Below are 21,858 nucleotides of genomic sequence, written 5' to 3'. Positions count from 1 at the left end.
TTGAGAAATCAAACTGTCCCTGAGCTAGAAGTCCCTGAAGATCTAAAACAAACATGCAACAAAGTAAAATTCAAACCATTCCCAGGGATAAAGCTGTAATGTTGTTGCAGAGTTTTCAAAAGAAGTTTTGCACATTCATGCATGAAAATCAAAGTGAATTAATGCATCTTCCAGTGGAGTAATGAATCACTCTGGACTAAGGAGAACTTATGTGCCATTCAGTAAGGACGTAATCTTGGCAAGAAGTTTTGTGAGATTTCTCCAATGATCTATAAAATAGAACTAAAAGGAGTTATCAAAGGTTACCATTCCTAAATGCATGTGGCTTTGCCTGCTGACACCTGCAAAGCTCAGGTATGATTTCCCCTACAGTCAAACTGTCCCATTGTGCACACTCATGCTTGAGCGCCCACATAGGTCGGAGGCAGGGAAATGTGTACACCTCTTCATAAAGTACTACTAATAATGGCTAGGAATAGAAACCAGCAAAATGTTAACAAACCCATCAGAGTGTTTTTCTGGCATGGATCCTATATGGCAATATGATTTCAACCCTACAACAACCATGCACCTTATTTATGTCTTTCATAATTTTTAACTTTTGTATAAAGTTGCCCCTCATTCTCTGATGTTCCAATGAATGAAGACCTAACCTGGCCAACCTCTCCCTATAACTCTGTCCTTTTAGTCCTGCTAATGTCCTCGTAAATCCTTTCTGAAGTCTTACCAGTTTAAGCATAGCTTTCTATAATATGGCAACCAAAATAGTACACAGTACTCTACGTGCGATGATGGCTGGTTCTTCGTTTGCAAAGATCAAGAGGAAAGAAGAGTCCTCAACAGTGAAGGCATGATTGTTGGCGACTGTAGAGGCCAATTCTGGATCTGCAGACTCAGGAGCAGTAGGGACATAGGAAAAGCTGGGATGCAAGTGCTTGGGTAGTGGGATCTTTCCTGCGTCTTCTCTTCTCTTCAGCGGTCGCTGTTCTGGATTCCTCACCATTCTTAGCTGCTCTGTGGATCAACGTTATCCAGTGGTCTCTATCACAAGTCAGTTGCTGACACCTGTTGACCTCGATATTTACCTGAGAGAGCTATTGCTTAAGTTGACCTTTATACCTCTTGTATGGGGCATCACGATCTCTCTCGCCCTGAGAGAGTTCTCCATAGAGTACTGCTTTCGGTAAACAGGAGTTGTCCATGTGGGACACATGGCCTGGCCAGTGGAGCTGCTTGAGCAGCAAAGTGGCTTCAATGCTTGGAAGTTGAGCCTTCTCCAGGACCTCATTGTTGGAGACACGGTCCTACCAGCTGATACGCATTATGGAGCAGAGGCAGCACTGATTGTCTCGCTCGTGCAACCAGGTTTGCTTGTGGTACAAAATCCAGACTTCGGAGTCATATAGCAGTGTTGTGGCAATGGCAGGCCTGTACACCTGGATTGTTGTGGACAGATGCAGCTGGTAGTTCTTCCATACATGTTTCTGGTGGTGCCCGAAGACATTGCTGGCTCTGGTGAGTCAACTGTCAATGTCCCTTACGACCGTAGCTTTGTTGGAGATGATGCTGCCCAGGTGGGTAAACTGCCTAACTGTGGTGACAGGGTGATCATCAATGGTGATCTAAGGAGGGCTGTAAATGTCACAAGGGAGCTTCTGATAGAGGATCATTGTTTTCTTCAGTCTGACTGTTAACCCAAAAGCCCTTGCAGCTTCGGCAAATTGAGTGACTGCAGCCTCTAGCGCTTCCTATGTGCGTGAGAAAAGAGAACAGTCGTCTGCATATAGTAGCTCAAGAATGGACTATTGCATGGTTTTTGTTCTGGCGAGAAGGTAGTGGAGGTTGAAGATATTTCAGTCAATGCGGAACTGAATGTAGATGTTCTCTGAGGTGGCCTCTTTTGCTTCCTGTAGCATCAAACTTAAAAAGATGGCAAAGAGTATTGGTGCCAAAACACAGCATTGTTTTACTTCACTACTGATGGGGAATGGTTCAGACAGGTCGCCGTTGTGTTTAACCTGACCGCTTTGGCCTTCATGGAGCTACTGCAGGATGATAAGGAATTGCGGGGGACAGCCAAGCTTCAACAAAATCTTCCAGAGACCACTACAGCTGACTGTATCATAGGCCTTGGTCAGGTCAATGAATGCTGTGTACAGTGCCATGTTCTGTTCATGGCCTTTGTCCTGCATCTGGCACAGGACCAAGATCATGTCGATGTGCCTCTGTTCACTCTGAATTGGCACTGACTATCTATGAGGTTGCCTTCAGCAATGGCAGGGATGATTCTGTCCAAGAGAATTCTGGCGAGAACCTTCCTGACAGTGGACAGCAGGATTACGCCTCTGTAGTTCGAGCAATCTGATTTCTCTCTTTTGTTCTTGTACAGGGAGACAATTACAGCGTTGTGTAGGTCATTTAGGACTGAACCTTTCTCCCAACAGAGTGTGAATAGGTTTGTGAGTTCGCTCAGGAGGATGTCTCCACCCATTTTGTATGCTTCTGCTGGGATCCCTTCAATGCCTGGGGCTTCATGGCATTTCAGCTTGGAAATAGCAGATTTGACCTCATCCAAAGTTGGTGGGCCATCAAGCTTAAGCCTGACCTCATGCTGGGGGATCATTTCAATGGACACTTCTTGTACTTGATGATTATCCCCGAAAAGGCTCTTGTAGTGCTCTGTTCATTACCTCACGGTGGCTTCCTTGTCTGTCAGCAGGCTGGAGCTGTCGGATGAGAATAGGGGGGCTTGAATCTGATGAATCGGACCATACACTACACGTAGCAATTCATAGAAGGCTCAAGCGCTGCCAGTGTCTGCATGGTGCTGTGTTCATTCTGCTAGGACAGTTCACCAATTGTTCTGTATCTGTCTCAGTTTGGCTTGGAGGATGCTGCACCCAGCTCTGTACTCTGCCTTGGCTGCTTGGCCGCCAGGTCTAGACAGCACCACTTGATGAGAGGAGCATTTCTTCTGGAGCAAGTTCTGCACTTCAACATCATTTTCATCAAACCAACCCTTGTTTCTTCTTGAGGAGTACCCAACTACATCAACAGCCACGTCTTGGATGGCAGTCTTTAGGTGCACCCATTTCTTTCCTGTTTTGGAGTCTGTGCTTGAGGTGCTGTTGCTGTCCAGTTTCTCCCTTGGCTTGATCTGGAATACATCTCAGAGTCCAAAGAGCTTATCCAATGGGAGTCTCTTTGACTGTGGTCCCGTTTTTCTTATTGCTGGCTTGATAGCCAGTTTGACTTTTGCCCTGACCAGTCTGTGATTCATATAAAAGGGTTCGCTCAGCATGACCCTGATGCGTAGAACATCCTTTTGGCGCTCCAGGATGTAGTCCAGGAAGTGCCAGTGTTTGGATTGTGGGTGCCTTCAGGTCATCTTGAACCTAGCTTTCTGTTGAAACAGCGTATCTGTTACAACCTGGCCTAATTCTGTGCAGAACTCCAGAAGCATCCTCCCATTGTCATTGCAGTTTCCGTCACACTGATGACCTAAGACTCCTGGCCACACTTCAACATCTCTACCCACAATGGCATTGAAGTTGCCTAGGACGATGATCTTGCCTGCCTTATATGTTTCCAATAAGAGGGACTTCAGCTCTCCTTTGGATGCCTCTTCGACAGTAGGGTCTGCTGGCAGTGTGGGGGTGTGATAAATTGTGTGTCCGCAGCAGGAAGTCACTGGGACATAAGTCGATCTGAGTGTCCAACTGGTAGACTTTCAAGCTTATTGGCGATGGTGTTTTTGATCACGAAGCCCACCTGAGAGTCTGTTCTCATTGCTGCTTATGCCTGACCAGAAGAGAGTGTAGCCTGCACCATGCTCTATTAAAAATTCTTGATTAGTAAACTATACTTTGTTTATAGCAGCGATGTCAATGTCCAGCTGAGCTAGATCTCGTGCCACAACCACTGAGTATCTTTGGAGTTGGTCACCTTCTGCAGAATCCTGCGTTGTGCACACATTCCAGCACACAATTTTGAGATATGTTGACTTCTTTGATTTATCTCCCTTTTTCTTACTGCTTCAGTGAGAGACCTATTGACCACAGCGAACCAACCAGGTGGTGATGAGGCAAGTTTTTTCTTGACCACCTTTTCTAGGTCCGGTTCCATTCAGAGTAAGCAGTGCTTTCCCTGAAGAGGGCTGCTTGGTCACTCAGAGGGCTGCTGAATGCTGTTGTTGCCTCAGGTCAACAGATGACCCATGGGTCTGAGCCGCCGACATGCAGAATTGCGGCTGCGACTTCCAGTGTCATCAAACACCTGTTGTTTCGCTCCTCCTCCATCACTGGAGGACTTTTCTTCCTGCCTGCACTGCTAGGCTAGGTTTATAGTGAGGATTGGTGCGCATGGACTGATTCCATTCTTTAGGACGGGGGGCGTTCCCCAATGCAATGACTAAAGCAACCGCAAGGCTGTAGGTTGAGTATCAGAATTTGCCTTCTCCTAGACAAGCTCTCTCGCAAGGCTAACGAGTCTCATCTTCCCAGGTTTGGAATCAGAGTTGTCCTTCTCCTAGGCTGGCTGCCAGCCAAGACTGTTGAGACCAGCCTGCCTGCCCAGTTATACTGCTGGACACTCGGTCACGCCATGATATAGCGAACTCAGTAAGAAAAGAGATGCCACATGAAACCATTGTTATGGGCACAGTAGTATAGGAAAGCCATATGCGAGTGACCTCCTGTATGGCAAGCCAAACAGTGGTCCTGCAGTGATCACTATACCTGGAAAGGACAGACTATGGGAGATACTTCATCTTCCTTAAGTGAGCAGGCCGTACAGCCCAGGAATCACCTGTCCCCACTCTACATGCAGCCCAACAACAATTTATCCAACTGTAACATAATGTCTCAATGCCTATACTCAATGCTCTGAAAGATGAATACATTTTTCGCCACTCTACCTACCTGTGACACTGCTTTCAACAAGTTATACACTTGTACTCCTAGGTTCCTATGTTCCATTACATCCCATCGTGCCCTATCATTCATAGTGTAAGTTCTATGCTTTCCACAGTGCATCACATTGCACTTATGGTTATTGAAGTCCATTTGCCATTCCTCAGCCAGCTTACCTAACTGATCAACCTTCTTCACTATCAATAACACCTCATTATTTCATGTCATTTGCAAACTTACTGTTCAAACTTTACATATTTGCATCCACATCATATATAACAAAGGTCCCAACATCATTAGTCATGGACCTCCATTCTGAGAAACAACTCTGTTTCCTACATCTGAGCCATCTAGCTTTCCCTGGATTCCATGAGAGGTAACTTTCCAGACTAGTTACCAAGCGAGACCATGTTGAAGGCTTTGTTAAACTTCACTGTCCCACCCTCATCTACCTTTTAGGCTAACTTCTCAAAAAACTCTAAGAGATTAGTGAAGTGTGACTTTCCATGCACATAACCATGCTTATGCCATCTCATTAAACATTGTCTGTCCAAATGCTAGTTGATGCTGTCCCTCAGAATTCCTTCAAGTAACTTCCCCATCTCTGATGTCAGGATGACTGGGCTGTAGTATGGCTTGCCCTTACTACAGTTCTTAAACAACGGAATGACTTAAGCCACCTTCCAGTCTTCTGGAAGTTCACCAGTGGCTAATATCTCCTCAATTTCTTGTTTAGCCTCCCACAATGTCTGAGTACGTACCTGGTCAGGTCTTGGAGATTTAGTAGTATGAAATTTATCCAAAACATCTCTACCTGTTTTCCTTGAACAACCATGATTTTCTCTTCAGTAAATACCAAGGAGAAATATTCCTGGAAAAGCCCACCGATCTTCTGCAGCTCAAGACAAAGGCAGCTCTGCTCATCTACGTTCTCCCTAGCCATCCTTTTACTCTTAGTATAGCTATAGAACCTCTGACCTGCCAGATCTGTCTCATATCCTATCTTTACCATCCCGATTTCCTTCTCAATTGTGTTCTTAATCAATGGATCTCTGGATCTCTTAAACCAAAGTGTATCCTTCCTTCCTTCCTTTAGGTATTTTCCTCATCAGAACCTCAATATGTCTGATGAGCCAGGGGTAGGTCACTTTAGAGATCAGCAGAACCATCTTTGTCCCAAGCTGCAGAAGATGGGTGGGCCTTTCCCCAAAATTGCTAAGTTTGTCCTTCATCCTAACAGGAATATGCTGTCCTGTACTCTTAATACCATATGCTTATAGGCCTCCCGTGCTTGCTGTCTATTTCCTTTCTTTCAAACAGTTCACCCAATTGACCTCTACAGAAAATCCTACAGAAAGTAGTAGCTATGGCCCAGTCCATCACGGGTAAAGCTCTCCAAACCATTGAGCACATCTACATGAAATGCTATTGCGGGAAAGCAGCATCTATCATCAGGGAACCCCACCAGCCAGGACATACTGTTGTCCCTCAGAATTCCTTAAAGTAAATTGCCAATCTCTGATGTCAGGATGACTGGTCTGTAGTATGGTTTGCCCTTACTACAGTTCTTAAACAATGGAATGGCTGCTGCTGTCAGGAAGAAGATACAGGAGCCTCAGGACTCACAACACCAGGTTCAACAACAGCTGTTACCCCTCAACCATCAAGCTCTTGAACCAGTGGGGATAACGCTGCTCAACTTCACTGAACATCGTTGAAATGTTCCCACAACCAATTGACTTACTTTCAAGGTCTCTTCATCTCATGTTCTTGATATTTATTGTTTATTTATTTATTATTATTATTATTTCTTTCCTTTTGTATTTGCTCGGTTTCTTGTCTTCTGTACTCGGGTTGAATGCCCAAGTTAAGCAGTCTTCCATTAATTCTGTTATGGTTATTATCTATAGATTTATTAAGTATGCCAACAAGAAAATGAATCTCAGGGTTGTATATGGGGACATGTATGTACTTTGATAATAAACTTGGTTTGAACTTTGAACTTTAGATCTTAATTCCCCCAAAATTAGCCCTGCTCCCTTTTAGGACACTAAACTGTGGACTCATCCTATCCTTTTCCATCACTATCCCAAAACTAAGGACAGAATTATGATCACAGCATCTTAGGTATGCACTGACATACAAATCTGCCAGTTGCCCTAACTCATTCCCTAGAAGGCCCAGTTTCACACCTTTTCCAGTAGGTCCCTCTATATATATCAACTCAGGAAACTTTGCTGGACACACTTCACAAATTCCACCCTATCCAGGCCCTTAACACTGGGTGGCCCAGTCAATATCAGTAAAATTAAAATCTCCCAATATACATCCCTATTATTCTTATAACTATGAGCAATTTGTCAACACCTCTGCTCCTCAAGTTCCCACTAACTGCTGCAGCATCTAAACAAGTGTGTAAATCTGTCCAGTTCTGGCTTACAGGAAAGCAGGAAAAAGACCACAAGTGTCCTCTTGTGGCAACCATTTCAGCCCTGGGAAAAAGCCTCTGACTATCCACATGATCAATGCCTTTCATCATCTTATACACCTCTATCAGGTCACCTCTCATCCTCTGTCGCTCCAAGGAGAAAAGGCCAAGTTTACTCAACCTATTCTCATAAGGCATGCTCCTCAGTTCAGTCAACATTTTTGTAGATCTCCTCTGCACCCTTTCTATGGCTTCCACATCCTTCCTGTAGTGAGGCAACCAGAACTGAGCACAGTACTCCAAGTGGGGTCTGACCAGGGTCCTACATAGCTGCTACATTACCTCTCAGCTCCTAAATTCAATTCCATGATTAATGAAGGCCAATACACCATATGCCTTCTTAACTACAGAGTCAACCTGCGCAGATGCTTTGAGCATCCTATGGACTTGGACACCAGGATCCCTCAGATCCTTCACACTACCAGGAGTCTTACCATTAATACTATATTCTGCCATCATATTTGACCTACCAAAATGAACCACTTCACACTTATCTGGGTTGAACTCCATCTGCCACTTCTCAGCCCAGTTTTGCATCCTATCAATGTCCCGCTGTAACCTCTCACAGCCCTCCACACTATCCACCTTTGTGTCATCAGCAAACTTACTAACCCATCCCTCCACTTCCTCATCCAGGCCATTTATAAAAATCACGAAGAATAACAGTCCCAGAACAGATCCCTGAGGCACCTCACTGGTCACCGACCTCCATGCAGTTTATGACCCATCTACAACGACTCTTTGCCTTCTGTGGGTAAGCCAGTTCTGGATCCACAAAATAATGTCCCCTTGGATCCCATGCCTCTTTACTTTCTCAATAAGCCTTGCATGGGGTACCTTATCAAATGCCTTGCTGAAATCCATATACACTACATCTACTGCTCTTCCTTCATCAATGTGTTTAGTCACATCCTCAAAAAATCCAATCAGGCTTGTAAGGCACGACCTGCCCTTGACAAAGCCATGCTGATTACTCTTAATCATATTATGCCTCTCCAAATGTTCATAAATCCTGCCTCTCAGGATCTTCTCCATTAACTTACCAACCACTAAAGTAAGACTCACTGGTCAATAATTTCCTGGGCTATCTCTATTCCCTTTCTTGAATAAAGGAACAACATTCGCAACCGTCCAATCCTCCAGAACCTCTCCCGTCCCCATTGATGATGCAAAGATAATCGCCAGAGGCTTAGCAATCTCTTCCCTAACCTCCCACAGTAGCCTGGGGTACATCTCATCCGGTCCCGGCGACTTATCCAACTTGATGCTTTCCAAAAGCTCCCGCACATTCTCTTTCCTAATATGTACATGCTCAAGCTTTTCAGTCTGCTAAAAGTCATCACTACAATCACCAAGATCCTTTTCCATAGTGAATACTGAAGTAAGGTATTCATTAATACCTCTGCTATTTCCTCCGGTTCCATACACACTTCCCCAGTCACAATTGATAAGTCCTATACTTTCACGTCTTATCCTCTTGCTCTTCACATACTTGTAGAATGCCTTGGGGTTTTCCTTAATCCTATCCGCCAAGGCTTTCTCATGGCCCCTTCTGGCTCCTTTAATTTCCTTCTTAAGCTCCTTCCTATTAGCCTTATAATCTTCTAGATCTCTAACATTACCTAGTTCTCTGAACCTTTGTAAGCTTTTTTTTCTTCTTGACTAGATTTATTACAGCCTTTTTACACCATGGTTCCTGTACCCAACCATAACTTCCCCGTCTCATTGGAACGTACCTATACAGAATTCCACACAAATATCCCCTAAATATTTGCCATATTTCTTCTGTACTTTTCCCTGAGAACATCTGTTTTCAATTTAAGCCTCCAACTTCCTGCCTGATAGCCTCATAATTCCCTTTACTCCATTTAAATGCTTTTCTAACTTGTCTGTTCCTATCTCACTCCAATGCTATTGTAAAGGAGACAGAATTATGATCACTATCTCCAAAATGCTCTCCCACTGAGAGATCTGACACCTGACCAGGTTCATTTCCCAATATCATATCAAGTACAGCCTCTCCTCTTGTAGGCTTATCTACATATTGTGTCAAGAAACCTTCCTGAACACACCTAACAAACTCCATCCCAGCTACACCCCTTGCTCTAGGGAGATGCCAATCGCTGTTTGGGAAATTAAAATCTCCCATCACGACAACTCTTATTATTACACCTTTCCAGGATCTGTTTCCCTATTTGCTCCTCGATATCCCTGTTACTATTGGGCAGCCTATAAAAAACACCCAGTAAAGTTACTAATCCCCTCCTGTTCCTAACCTCCACCCACAGAGACTCCATAGACAATCCCTCCATGGTGTCCACCTTTTCTACAGCTGTGACACTATCTCTGATCAACAGTGTCACGCCCCCACCTCTTTTGCCTCCCTCCCTGTCCTTTCTGAAACATCTAAAACCCAGCACTTGAAGTAACCATTCCTGTCCCTGAGCCATCCAAGTTTCTGTAATGGCCACCACATCATATATCCAAGTACTGATTCACATTCTAAGCTCATCTGCTTTGTTCACAACAGTCCTTGCATTAAAATAGACACATCTCAAACCTTTGGTCTGAGTCTGTCCCTTCCCTATCACCTGCCTATCCTCCCTCTCGCACTGTCTACAAGCTTTCTCTATTTGTAAGCCAACCTCCTCTTCCCCAGTCTCTTCAGTTCGGTTCCCACCCCCCAACAATTCTAGTTTAAACTCTCCCCAGTAGCTTTAGCAAACCTCCCCGCAAGGATATTGGTCCCCTTGGGATTCAAGTGCAACCTGTCCTTTTTGTACAGATCACACCTGCTCCAAAGGAGGTCTCAATGATCCAGAAATCTGAATCCCTGCCCCATGCTCCAATATCTCAGCCACACATTTATCCTCCACCTCATCCTATTCCTATACTCACTGTCGCGTGGCACAGGCAGTAATCCTGAGATTACTACCTTTGCGGTCCTGCTTCTCAACTTCCTTCCTAACTCCCTGTAGTCTGTTTTCAGGACCTCTTCCCTTCTCCTACCTATGTCATTGGCACCAATATGTACCACGACCTCTGGCTGTTCTCCCTTCCACTGCAAGTGCAGTCTTACCAATGCCTTATAAAGCCTCAGCATTACACCTTTGCTTTTACATACATTCTAGTGTTCTCAAAATGAATGCTAATATTGCATTTGCCTTCCTTACCATTGACTTAACCAGCAAGTTAACCTTTAGGAAACCCTGCACGAGGACTCCCAAGTCCCTTTACACCTCTGGGTTTTGAATTTTCTCCCTGTTTAGACAATAGCCTATGCCTTTTCTCCATTCTACCAAAGTGTATGACCATACACTTCCCCCTACACTATACGCCATCTGCCACTTCTCTGCCCATTCTCCCAATCTGTCTAAGTTTTCCTGCATCCTCAACACTACCTGCCTCTCCGCCTATCTTCATATTGTCTGCAAATTTGACTACAAGGCCGTCAATTCCATCATCCAAATCACTGACACACGTACAACGTGAAAATAAGCACTCCCAACAACGATCCCTGTGGAACATCACCAGTCACTGCAGCCGACAAGAAAAGGCCCCCTTTATTTGCACACTTTGTCTCCTGCCAGTCAGCCAATCTATCCATGCTAATATCTTTCCTGTAATACTACGGGCTCTCATCTTATCAAGCAGCCTCAGTTTTGAAAATCCAAATGAACAACATTCACTGACTCTCCTTTGTCTATCCCGCTTGTTACTTCCTCAAAGAATTCCAACAGATTTGGCAGGCAAGATTTCCACTTGAGGAAACCATTCTGATTTCAGCCTATTTTATCATGTGTCTCAAAGTACTCTGAAACCTCATCTTTAATAATGGATTCCAACATCTTGCCAACAACTGAAATCAGGCTATCTGGCCTATAATTTCCTTTCTTCTGCCTTCCTCCCTTCTTAAAGAGTGGAGTGACATTTACAATTTTCCAACAAGCTGGAACCATTCCAGAATCTAGTGATTCTTTGAAGGTCATTACTAATCCCTCCACAATCTCTTCAGCCACCTCTTTCAGAACCCTGGGATGTAGTTCATCTGGTCTGGATGGCTTAACTGCCTTCAGACTTTTCAGCTTTCCAAGCACCTTCTCCTTAATAATGGAAAATACACTCATTTCTGCTCCCTGACACTCTCGAATTTCTGACATACTGCTAAAGTGAAGTCTGATGCAAAATACTTATTCAGGGTCTCGGCCTGAAACGTCGACTGTACCTCTTCCTAGAGATGCTGCCTGGCCTGCTGCGTTCACCAGCAACTTTGATGTGTGTTGCTATTCAGTTTATTCACCATTTCCTTGATCCCCATTACTACATCTCCAGCGTCATTTTCCAGAGATCCAATATACACTCTTGCTTCTCTTTTATCCTTTACTGTATATATCTGAAAAACTTTTTGGTATCCTCTTTAATATTATTGGCTAACTTATCTTCATATTTTGCCTTTTCACTCCTTATGGCTCTTTTAGTTGCCTTCTGTTGGTTTTTAAAAGCTTCCCAATCCTCTTCCTTCCACTTATTTTTGCTACGTTATATGCCCTCTCTTTTACTTTTACGCAGTTTTTGACCTTCCTTGTCATCCATGGTTGTGTCATCCTCCCCTACAGAAGTATTCTAATCTTTGGGATGTAACTATGCTGTGTCTACCAATTTGCTCCCAGAAACACCAGCCATTGCTATTCTGCTGTCATCCCTACTAGTGTCCACTTCCAATCAACTTTGCCCTGCTTCTCTCTCGTGCCTCTGTAATTCCCTTTACTCCACTGTAGTACTGATACATCTGACTTTAGTTTCTTCCTCTGAAACTGCAGTGTGAATTCTATCATATTATTTGAAATATTGTGGAATATTATCTTATTATGATCATTGCTTCCAAAAGGTTTCTTTACTTTTAACTCCCTAATCAAATCTGGCTCATAACTCAATGCCCAATGCAGAATTGTCTTTCCCCTAGTAGGCTCAAACACAAGCTGCTCTAAAAAAACCACTTTTTAGAACGTCCAGTAGGCATTCTACAAATCCCATCTCTTTGGTCCAGCACCAACCTGATTTTCCCAATCTACCCGCATATTTAAATCCCCCATGATTATTGCAACATTGCCCTTTTTACATGCCTTTTCTATCTCCTGTTGTAAGTTGTAGCCCACATCCTGGCTACTGTTTGGAGGCCTGTATATAATTTCCATCAGTGTCTTTTTACCCTTGCATTTCTTAACTCTACCCACAAGGATTCTACACCCTCCCATTCTATGTCATCTCTTTCTGAGGATTTGATTTTTTTTCACTTTTATTTTACCAATGAAGCCAGCTGCCTGTCATATAACCATATAACAATTACAGCACAGAAACAGGCCATCTCGGCTCTTCTAGTCCGTGCCGAACTCTTACCCTATCCTATTCCCACCGACCTGCACTCAGCCCATAACCCTCCATTCCTTTCCTGTCCATATATCTATCCAATTTAACTTTAAATGACAACATAGAACCTGCCTCAACCACTTCTGCTGGAAGCTCGTTCCACACAGCTACCACTCTCTGAGTAAAGAAGTTCCCCCTCATGTTACCCCTAAACTTTTGTCCTCTAATTCTCAACCCATGCCCTCTTGTTTGAATCTTCCCCACTCTCAATGGAAAAAGTCTAACCACGTCAACTCTATCAATCTTTTGTCCTTTTGATAAAGCGTGCATCCTTGGATGTTAAGCTCCCAACTATGATCTTCCTTCAGCTGCGACTCAGTGATGCCTATGACATTATACCTGCCAATCTCTAACTGCGCTACAGGATCATTTACCTTATTCAGTGTACTGCATGCATTCAAATGTAACACCTTCAGTCTTGTATGCTTCACCCTTTTCAACTTTGCCGCTACGTTACACTTCATCTCATCCCACTGACAGCAATTTTCCCTGATATTCTGCCCGTCCTTCCTCACAATCTCACTGCACCTACTTGTATGCCAACTGCCCCATCCTCAGCCCTGTCGCTCTGATCCCCATACCCCTGCCAAGTTCGTTTAAACCCTCCCAACAGTTCTAACAAACCTGCCTGCAAGGATATTGGTTCCCCCCCACCCACCCTTCCGGGTTCAGGTGTAACTTATCCTTCTTGTGCAAATTATGCCTTTATCAAAAGAGATCCCAATGATTCAGAAATCTGAAACCCATCCAGCCGACAAATCATCCTGTTCTTACCCTTGCTGGTGCATGGCATAGGTAGCAATCCAGAGTTTACTACCCTGGAGGTCCTACATTTCAGCTTAGTATCTTCAGGATCTCCTCGCTTTTCATACCTATGCCGTTGGTGCCAATAGGTACCTCGACTTCTGGCTGTTTACCCACCCCCTTTAGAATGCTGTGGACTCAAACTGAGACATCCCTGACCCTGGCATCCAGGAGGCAACTTACCATCCTGGTGTCCCTTTCACATCCACAGAATCTCCTGTCTGCTCCTCTAACCACTGTACTCCTCTTCTCCCCCCTTTCCTTCTGAGCTACAGAGCCAGCTTCCCCTAGTTAGGTCATCCCCACCAGCAGTATCCAAAGCAGTGCACTTATTATTGAAGGGAACGGCCAAAGAGCTACTGTGCACTGGCTGGCCATCCTCTTTCCTTCTCCTCATAGTCACCAAAGTACCTGCCTCCTGCAAATCAGGGGTGACCACTTCCCTGTAGCTCCTATCTATCACCTTCTTATTCTCCTGTAAGAGCCGAAGGTCAGTGAGTTGCAGCTCCAGTTGCTCTAAGGAGCTGTAGCTCAATGTACTTCATGCAGGTGTAATTATCAGGGATTCTGGGGGTCACCCAGAATTCCCACATCTCACATAAAGAACATACCACTAACCCTGGATCCATTCTCACTTCACTAGCTATGTACTAATATACAAAGAAAGAGGAAAAAAACCTTATTAACAACTTACTTAGAGCCTCTGCCTGTTCTCGGCCTGTATTCACCCAAGCCTGTTGAGCCAAAGCCTAACCATTCTAACACTGGCCCACTCCAAGAATGGCCTTTGCTGAGTGCTGAATAAATCATTATGATTGCAGCCTGCCGAAAAGTTCCAGAAGGCCCAAGCTCCTTTTAGACCTTGCACCACCTCAGCAAAACAAAAGACTGCTCGTGATGATTGTATCCCGCCAAAGAGAATTTGGCTAATTAAAGTATAGACCATCAGGCTCAAAGATAGCTTCTATCACTTTGTTAAAAGACTATTGAACTGTCCCCTAATATGATAGGGTGGTCCCTTGACCTCATAATCTACCTCGTTATGATTTTGCACTTTCTCTGTAACTAACACTTCATTCAGCATTCTGTTATCGGTTTCCCTTGTACTACCTCAATACTCTGCTGTTATGAAATTATCTGTATGGATAGCAGTTAACAAAGTTTTTCACTGTACACTGGTTTATGTGAGAATAATAAACATATTTATCTTATCAATCTGAGTTATTGGTAAAATTATTACAAGGTATCATTGATAGTCCCGTAAAATGATTATTACTTAACAAAAACCTGTCAGTCAAAACTCAGCTTTGGTTCTGCTGGGAACCCTCATGATTCAAAGTACATTTGTTATCAAACTGCGTATGAAATATACAACCCTAAAATTTGTCTTCCCATAGACAGCCACAAAGCAAATAAAACCATACAACCCATTCAAAGAAAGACATCAACCTCCCCTCCCCAACATGCAAAAATAAACAAATCACGCAAATGGCAAAAAAGAGCGAGAAATACAGAACGTAAAACACAAAATAGAGAAAGTCCAGGCATATTCAGTTCAGCTCATTTCAATCTAGTGCTGTGTCATTTGTTATCTGTAGGCTGCCCCAATCAAAATCACTCAAAAGATCAATAAAAGAGGTGTGACCAGGAACCAGAAACACATCATAACGTGAAGTTCAGAGTCAAATCCACAAGCTGCGTCGATTAAACCTTGTCCACGACTCAGGACTCCGGCACAATCCTCCAGCAGCATCGAGCAAGATGGGGAGAGAGAGAGAGAGAGAGAGATCATTTGAATGTAGGGACCTTCCTTTGGGAGCAGTGAGCGAGATGGAGAGGGAGAGAGAGATCATCACAAGCAGGCACCATCCTCTGTCAGTAGCGAGCGAGAGGCTGAAAGTCAGCATTGAACACCCATTTGGTTTTCGCTCTGTCCTTGATTTCAATCTTTATTGACGCTTTACTTGGCAAGATCGGTGAAAAATGAAGTACATCATGAGCTTGTGCCCCATCTCCAGGCTTCTTGGCCTCAAGGCTGCACGTTTTGCTTCAAGCCTCACTGAGATCCCTCAGAGATAGCAAAGTGCCAGACCACTCAATTGGCCCAAAAACACACCACCAAAATGTAGATCATAGGTTCCACATACGAAAGAAAAAGAGGGCATAAAAAAGTGAAAGAAGTTGTTTCGTGAATGGTCTTGAGGATGTCACCCTTTGTCGCATTGATCGCTGCTGCCATCTTCTTCTCTTTGAGCACTCATTGCTGCCTTAGTGCAGAAAGTTTAAAAGAGTTAAAATCAAAGTCAATGGGAATTGAGTGGAATCACCACCATTGCCTGGAGTCAGGTGATGGTTGTGGCTGTGGGAATGGGATATTATTCCAGCAATTCCTTAGTCCAGTATCCAAGAGTTAACCACCTTCAATTGCTTTGCAATGACTCACCCTCCATCATAGGGTTAGAAATGAAATATTTACTGCTTACAGCAGTATGTTCAAATTTATTTGTAATTCCTGGAAACTCTTCGAGCTAGTGCAAGTTAGTAGCACAGTAGTCATAAAGAAGACATACTACATTATATTTTTCTCTCCTTATTGGAGGAATCTGGTGCTTTTGTAGTGTAAAGTGGGGAGTGTAACAAAAAGACTGTTTTCAAATCTGTACAGGTATAAATATATAGAGTAGTTCTCCAAGACTGCCTCAGCATACTGCTGACAGAATCTTTGAAAACCGAAAAATGCATTGTTGGACTAAGCATGACATAGAATAGAGTGGGCTAAAGGAGAAATGAAAGAGTGTAAGATCATGAAAAACAGAGTGAGAAATTCAGAACCTGGGGCAGCTGAAGGGAAGTTTATGGAGAATCAGAATCACATTTAATATCACTGGCAAATGTCCTAAAATTTGTTAACTTTATGGCTTGCAGGACAATGAAATGCATATAAGTAAATACAGAAAAAAAGACTGATTTTCGGTAAGTATATATAAGTCTATAAAACAGTTGGAAATAAAAAAAAGTAGTAATGTAGTGTTCATAGGTTCAATACTCCTTTAGAGATTAGATGGCAGAGGGGAAGAAGCTGTTCCTGAATTGCTGAGTACATGCCTACAGGCTTCTGTACCTCCTTCTCAAAGGTAACAGTGTGAAGAGGGCATGTTCTGGGTGGTGAGCATCCTTAACGATGGACACTGCCTTCCAAAGGCACTGCTCCTTGAAGATGTCTTGGATGCTACAGGGACTAGTACCCATGATGGAGCTGACTAATTTTACAAGTTTCTGCAATTTATTTTGATCCTGCATAGTTGATAGGGACTGGTAAGGACCAATACACATAGGGATAGCCAGGTGATATTCTTGCTAATGACTTCCAAAAAAGCTGAGTGGAAGAGGTAGGGTCGAGCGAAACTAGGAACATAGAACAATTGGTAGGACAGATTATTTTCTGTGATCAATGAGTGGTCAATGCGTGTTGTAAAACATGAAAATACATAAATCAGACTCCCAAGATTGTGTTCCAATAGTATTAGCTGAGTTCTCTCATAAGGGCAACTACCACAGTTTTTCCCCTTCCTCTTCCCTCTTCCTCTAGTCACCACTCTGGTCTTTTACCTCTTCTCACCTGCCTGTTACTCCCCCCTGGGTCCCCTTCTCCTTCCCTTTCTCCTATGGTCTACTCTCTTTCAGATCCCTTCTTCTCCAGCCCTTTACCTTTCCCATCCACCTGCTTTCACCTATGACCTTCCAGCCAGCCTCCTTCCCCTCCTCCCACCATTTAATTCTGGGGTTTCTCCCCCTTCCTTTCCAGTCCTGAAGAAGGGTCTCGGCCTGAAACGTTGACTGTTTACTCATTTCCATAGATGCTGCCTGACCTGCTGAGTTCCTCCAGCATTTAGTATGTGTTGCACCACAACTAATAAAGTTTTATGTGTACGCATATTTTGCTGACATTTTCTGTTTAAAAATATTTTTTTAAATAACTGTTGAGCTTTATTATTTTTCACATTCACCACTGGGCACAGAATTAAGCTAATGCTCTACACATTCATTCCTCACTGTTCACCTGGTTCAGCGTTGCTCTGTGGTGTAGATACAGGAGGACTCAGCCCTCCCTCCAACATCCTCCAGACATCTTGAATAGAACTGTTAGCTCCATAGGATGACATTAATTGTTCAGACTGGCTGTGTGAATTTTGCATCAAGGGTTGTGACTGGCTGGTTTCTGATGTAAGTGGATGTGACTGACCAGCTTCCAAGAATTCACATTCCTTTGCTTTGTCAAGTGTAATTTTCGCTATACCTACAGCTCGGCCCTGTGGAGAAAATAAGAAAAATAGAAAATAAGAAAATTGGATTTTGCAAATGCAGATGAAAGATTTAACTCACCATTTCTTTTTATACCTTATCTATGTTTCCTATTCTATTTCTTTGCTATCGAACATGGTGTTTCCTTGCTGACAGATAGCTCCTTGAGTAACCAACACCTTGCCTAAAGAGCTACCTATGTGATTTGACAGGATATTTGATAACTGGAAATAATAAAGCAAGAAATGATGAAAGTCCTGAATTAGTCTTCGAGACTAATTACAGGGTTCCTAAAACCCTGATCCAGAACTATGTTTCTATGTAAGCAGAGACTTGGATTTGAACCTAGTGTTTCTTCTTATCTGAGTGGCTCAGCTGATCATTGAATAAATGTGATCACAAGCAATATTGTAGAATCAGAAACAGGTTAACACTGACATGCAGTTATGTTGTGAAACTTGTTGTTCGGTGGTAGAAGTACGGTGCAAGATATTAGAAATTACTACAAGAAATTAATAAATAAATGATAAAAGGACCAATCATTGAAACATAGAAAACCTACAGCACAATACAGACCCTTCGGCCCACAATGCTGTGCCAAACATGTACTTACTTTAGAAATTACCTAGGGTTACCCATAGCCCTCCATCTTTCTAAGCTCCATGTACCTATCCAGGAGGCTCTTAAAAGACCCTATCGTATCTGCCTCCACCATCGTCACCGGCAGTCCATTCCACGCACTCACCACTCTCTGCGTAAAAAACTTACCCCTGACACCTCCTCTGTACCTACTTGCAAGCACCTTAAAACTGTGCCCTCTCGTGTTAGCCATTTCAGCCCCGGAAAAAGCCTCCGACTATCCACACGATCAATGCCTTTCATCTTACACACATCCTGAGGAAGTGTTCAGGAGTTCATAGACTGTTCAGAAATCTCTTGGCTGAGAGTGCATTTTTAGACTTCTGTACCTTCTCCTTGCTGGTAGTAATGAGAAACGGGCATGGCCCAGATGGTGAGTGTCCTTAATGATGGATGCCACCCTCTTGAGGCATCACCTTTCGAAGATGTCCTTGAGGTGGGGAGGCTTGTGCCCATGGTGGAGCTGGGTCTACAATATCTACAGTCTGTGCACTGGAGCCTCAATATCAGGCAGCAATGCAACCAGTCAGAATTCTCTGCATGGTACTTCTGTAGAAACTTGCAAGAGTTTTGATGAAGTTTAGCTGCTGATATGCCTTTTTTTTGTGATTGCATCAATATTCTAGGCAGAGGATAGATCCTCTAAGATGTTGACGCCAGGAACTTGAACTTCATCACACTTTCAGCTGTTGACCCCTCAATCAGGATTGGTGTAGGTTCTCCTGACTACCCCTTCCTGAAGCCCACAATCAGTTCCTTGGTCTTACTGACATTGAAGGCAAGGTTGTTGTTGCAAAAACACTCAACCAGCTGATCTATCTCATTCCTGTATGCCTTTGTTGGCATCTGAGAATCTGCCACCTAAAATGCTGTCACTGGCAAATTTATAATTGGTGTTTGAGATATGCCTAGCTACACGAAGTGTAGAGAGAGTAGAGTAGTCAGCTAGGCACACCTCCTTGTCTGTGTCTGTATTGATTGTCAGCGAGGATGTTATTTCCGGTCCACACTGATTACAGTCTCCTGATGAGGAAGTTAAGGATCCAGCTGCAAGTACAGAGGCCCAGGTTTTGAAGCTTGTTGATCATTCCCAAAGTATTTGATTTGTGGACGAAGCAAAAGGAATACCGTCCTTCCCAGGAAATCACTCAACCATGACGGTGTATCAGAATCAGGTCTATTATTACTGGCAACACACACAAAATGCTGGAGGAACTCAGCAGGCCAGGGAACATCTAAGGAAAAGAGAAAAGGATTTCCTCCAGCATTTTGTGTGTGTTGCTTGGATTTCCAACATCTGCAGATTTTATCGTTTGTTAATATCACTGGTGTATTTTGTGAAATTTGTTGATTTGTAGCAGTGGTACAGTTCAAAATGTTATAATAAAATAAAATAAGAAATATATATTAAAATTAAATTAAATAAGTAGTGCAAAACGAAAACAAAATTCAAAAAAATATTGAGGCTGTGCTCATGGATACATTGTCCATTCAGAAAAGAGATGGTGGAAGCAAAGAACCTATTCCTAAAACGTTGAATATGTGTCTTCAGGCTCCTGTATCTCCACCTCGATGGTAGCAATGAGAAGAGGGCAAGCCTTGGGTGATCAGGGTCCTTAATGACGGGTGCCGCCTTCCTGAGGCTTTTGAAGATGTCCTTGATGCAGGTGAGGCTAGAGTCAATGGTGGAGCTGGCTGAGTTCGCAACTTTCTCCAACTCTTTCCAATCTTTTGTAGTGGCCCCTCCATACCAGATGGTGATGCAACCAGTTAGAATGCCCTCCATGGTATAAATATGTGAGAGTCTTTGGTGTCATACCATGTCTCCTCAAGATGTTGACACCCATAAATTGAAACTGCTCACTCTTTCCACTGCTGCTCCCTCGATGAGGACTAATGTGTGGTCTCTTGACTTCCCTTCCTTAAGTCCACAATCAATTTCTTGGTCTTACTGATGTTGAGTGCAAGGTTGTTGTTGTGACATCACTCATTCAACTGATCTACCTGACTCCTGTACACATCCTCGTCACCATCTGAATTTCTGCTAACAACAGTTGCGTCGGCTGATTTATAGATGCCATTTCAGATGTGTCCAACCTCACAGACGTGGTTGTAGAGAAAGCAGTGAGCAAAGCATGCATACTTGAGGCATGTCAGTTTTGATTGTCAGTGAGGAGGAGATGTTATTTCCAATCCTCACTGTCTGTAGTCTCCTGATGAGGAAGTCAAGGATCCAGTCACAGAGGGAAGTATCATGCAGGCTCCAGCTACAAAATCTAATGTCTCCAAAAGAGTTGTTTCTAATACAATCTAGTGATTTTTTTAAACACAGTCAATCAAAAAAAACTGTGTCAGGTTCCTCCATCTTCTTCATTCTCTCTCAAATTACGATTAGGGTGCTATACTGTATTTCAAAAGGTAAAATGTTGATTAAATATCAAAATTGTCTTATTTACATATATGTTTAGATACACACCAGTTTATTTATCCCCTCCCTAACCAAAGAGACACAGAGGCCAGAAATTGTCTGCTTAGATTCACTGAAACATGGCATGCCATTTTAATAGCTTGGGATAAAGTCATTCTATGTTGTAAAGAAATTTTATGCAGTTATTTTGAAGATTAGAAAAATGGAAGCGATAAGAATTATTGAATCCCTGAAAGTTTTAGAAAACACCGGTAGATGTTAGAAGCACCAACAGCATCCACATTTGATCTGAGTACTTCCACCATTTTTTGTTGCTGCAACTAGAAGAATATATATTTTATATTATTGAATCTTCAAGCATTATTGATTAGTTTGATAGGGTAGCAATTCCCTGAGAGAAATCACTTATAGGCCATTTCACCGCGCAAACATCTTGACAATCTTGAAGGAACAAAATAAAAGTGAGTAGAAATTTGGCACTTTCATCCTTCCAGTGTGGAATCCTGACAATTTGCTGTGCACAATGGTAATCCCAAGGCACACTAATAACAATTCTCCAATTTAAAAGGTTGTGTGTATTATCAATCTTGGAAAAAGATACTTAAGTTTTTAGCTCAATTCTGAGCCACTATCTGGAATTTCATCAGTTTCAAACTCAACTAGAAAGGCTATTTGGCACCACCCAATGGCTAAAGTAGTGACTACATCTGAAAACGACACTTGATAGATCATAAGATATATCCATTGCCAATCCATCCAAAATAGACAACAGCTTTTAAAATAATTTTAAAAATTTGAAGTTCATATGAAAGTATACCTGGCCATTCAAGTTCATGGCTTATTTGTCTGTGGTGCACTTT

At 43.1% G+C, this 21,858-nt stretch overlaps 1 protein-coding gene across 4 annotated transcripts in view; it reads right to left on the bottom strand.

Moving 5' to 3' along the window:
• Window positions 1-21,858, bottom strand: part of ccdc57 (coiled-coil domain containing 57) — a 172,543-nt gene that overhangs the window by 13,929 nt on the left and 136,756 nt on the right. For 3 of the 4 annotated variants that reach the window (XM_072242384.1, XM_072242382.1, XM_072242383.1), the window contains one exon: window positions 17,690-17,939. The exons of the other annotated variant lie outside the window; for it this stretch is intronic. In XM_072242384.1, coding sequence (XP_072098485.1) covers window positions 17,690-17,939 — 250 coding nt within the window. The remainder of the gene's footprint in view (window positions 1-17,689; window positions 17,940-21,858) is intronic. 4 annotated transcript variants of the gene reach the window in all.

This window comes from Mobula birostris, chromosome 24 (assembly GCF_030028105.1).
Source record: "Mobula birostris isolate sMobBir1 chromosome 24, sMobBir1.hap1, whole genome shotgun sequence".
NCBI classification, from domain to species: Eukaryota; Metazoa; Chordata; class Chondrichthyes; order Myliobatiformes; family Myliobatidae; genus Mobula; species Mobula birostris.
Note: the sequence above shows the minus strand (reverse complement) of the source record. Positions and strands in the feature narration are given on the sequence as shown.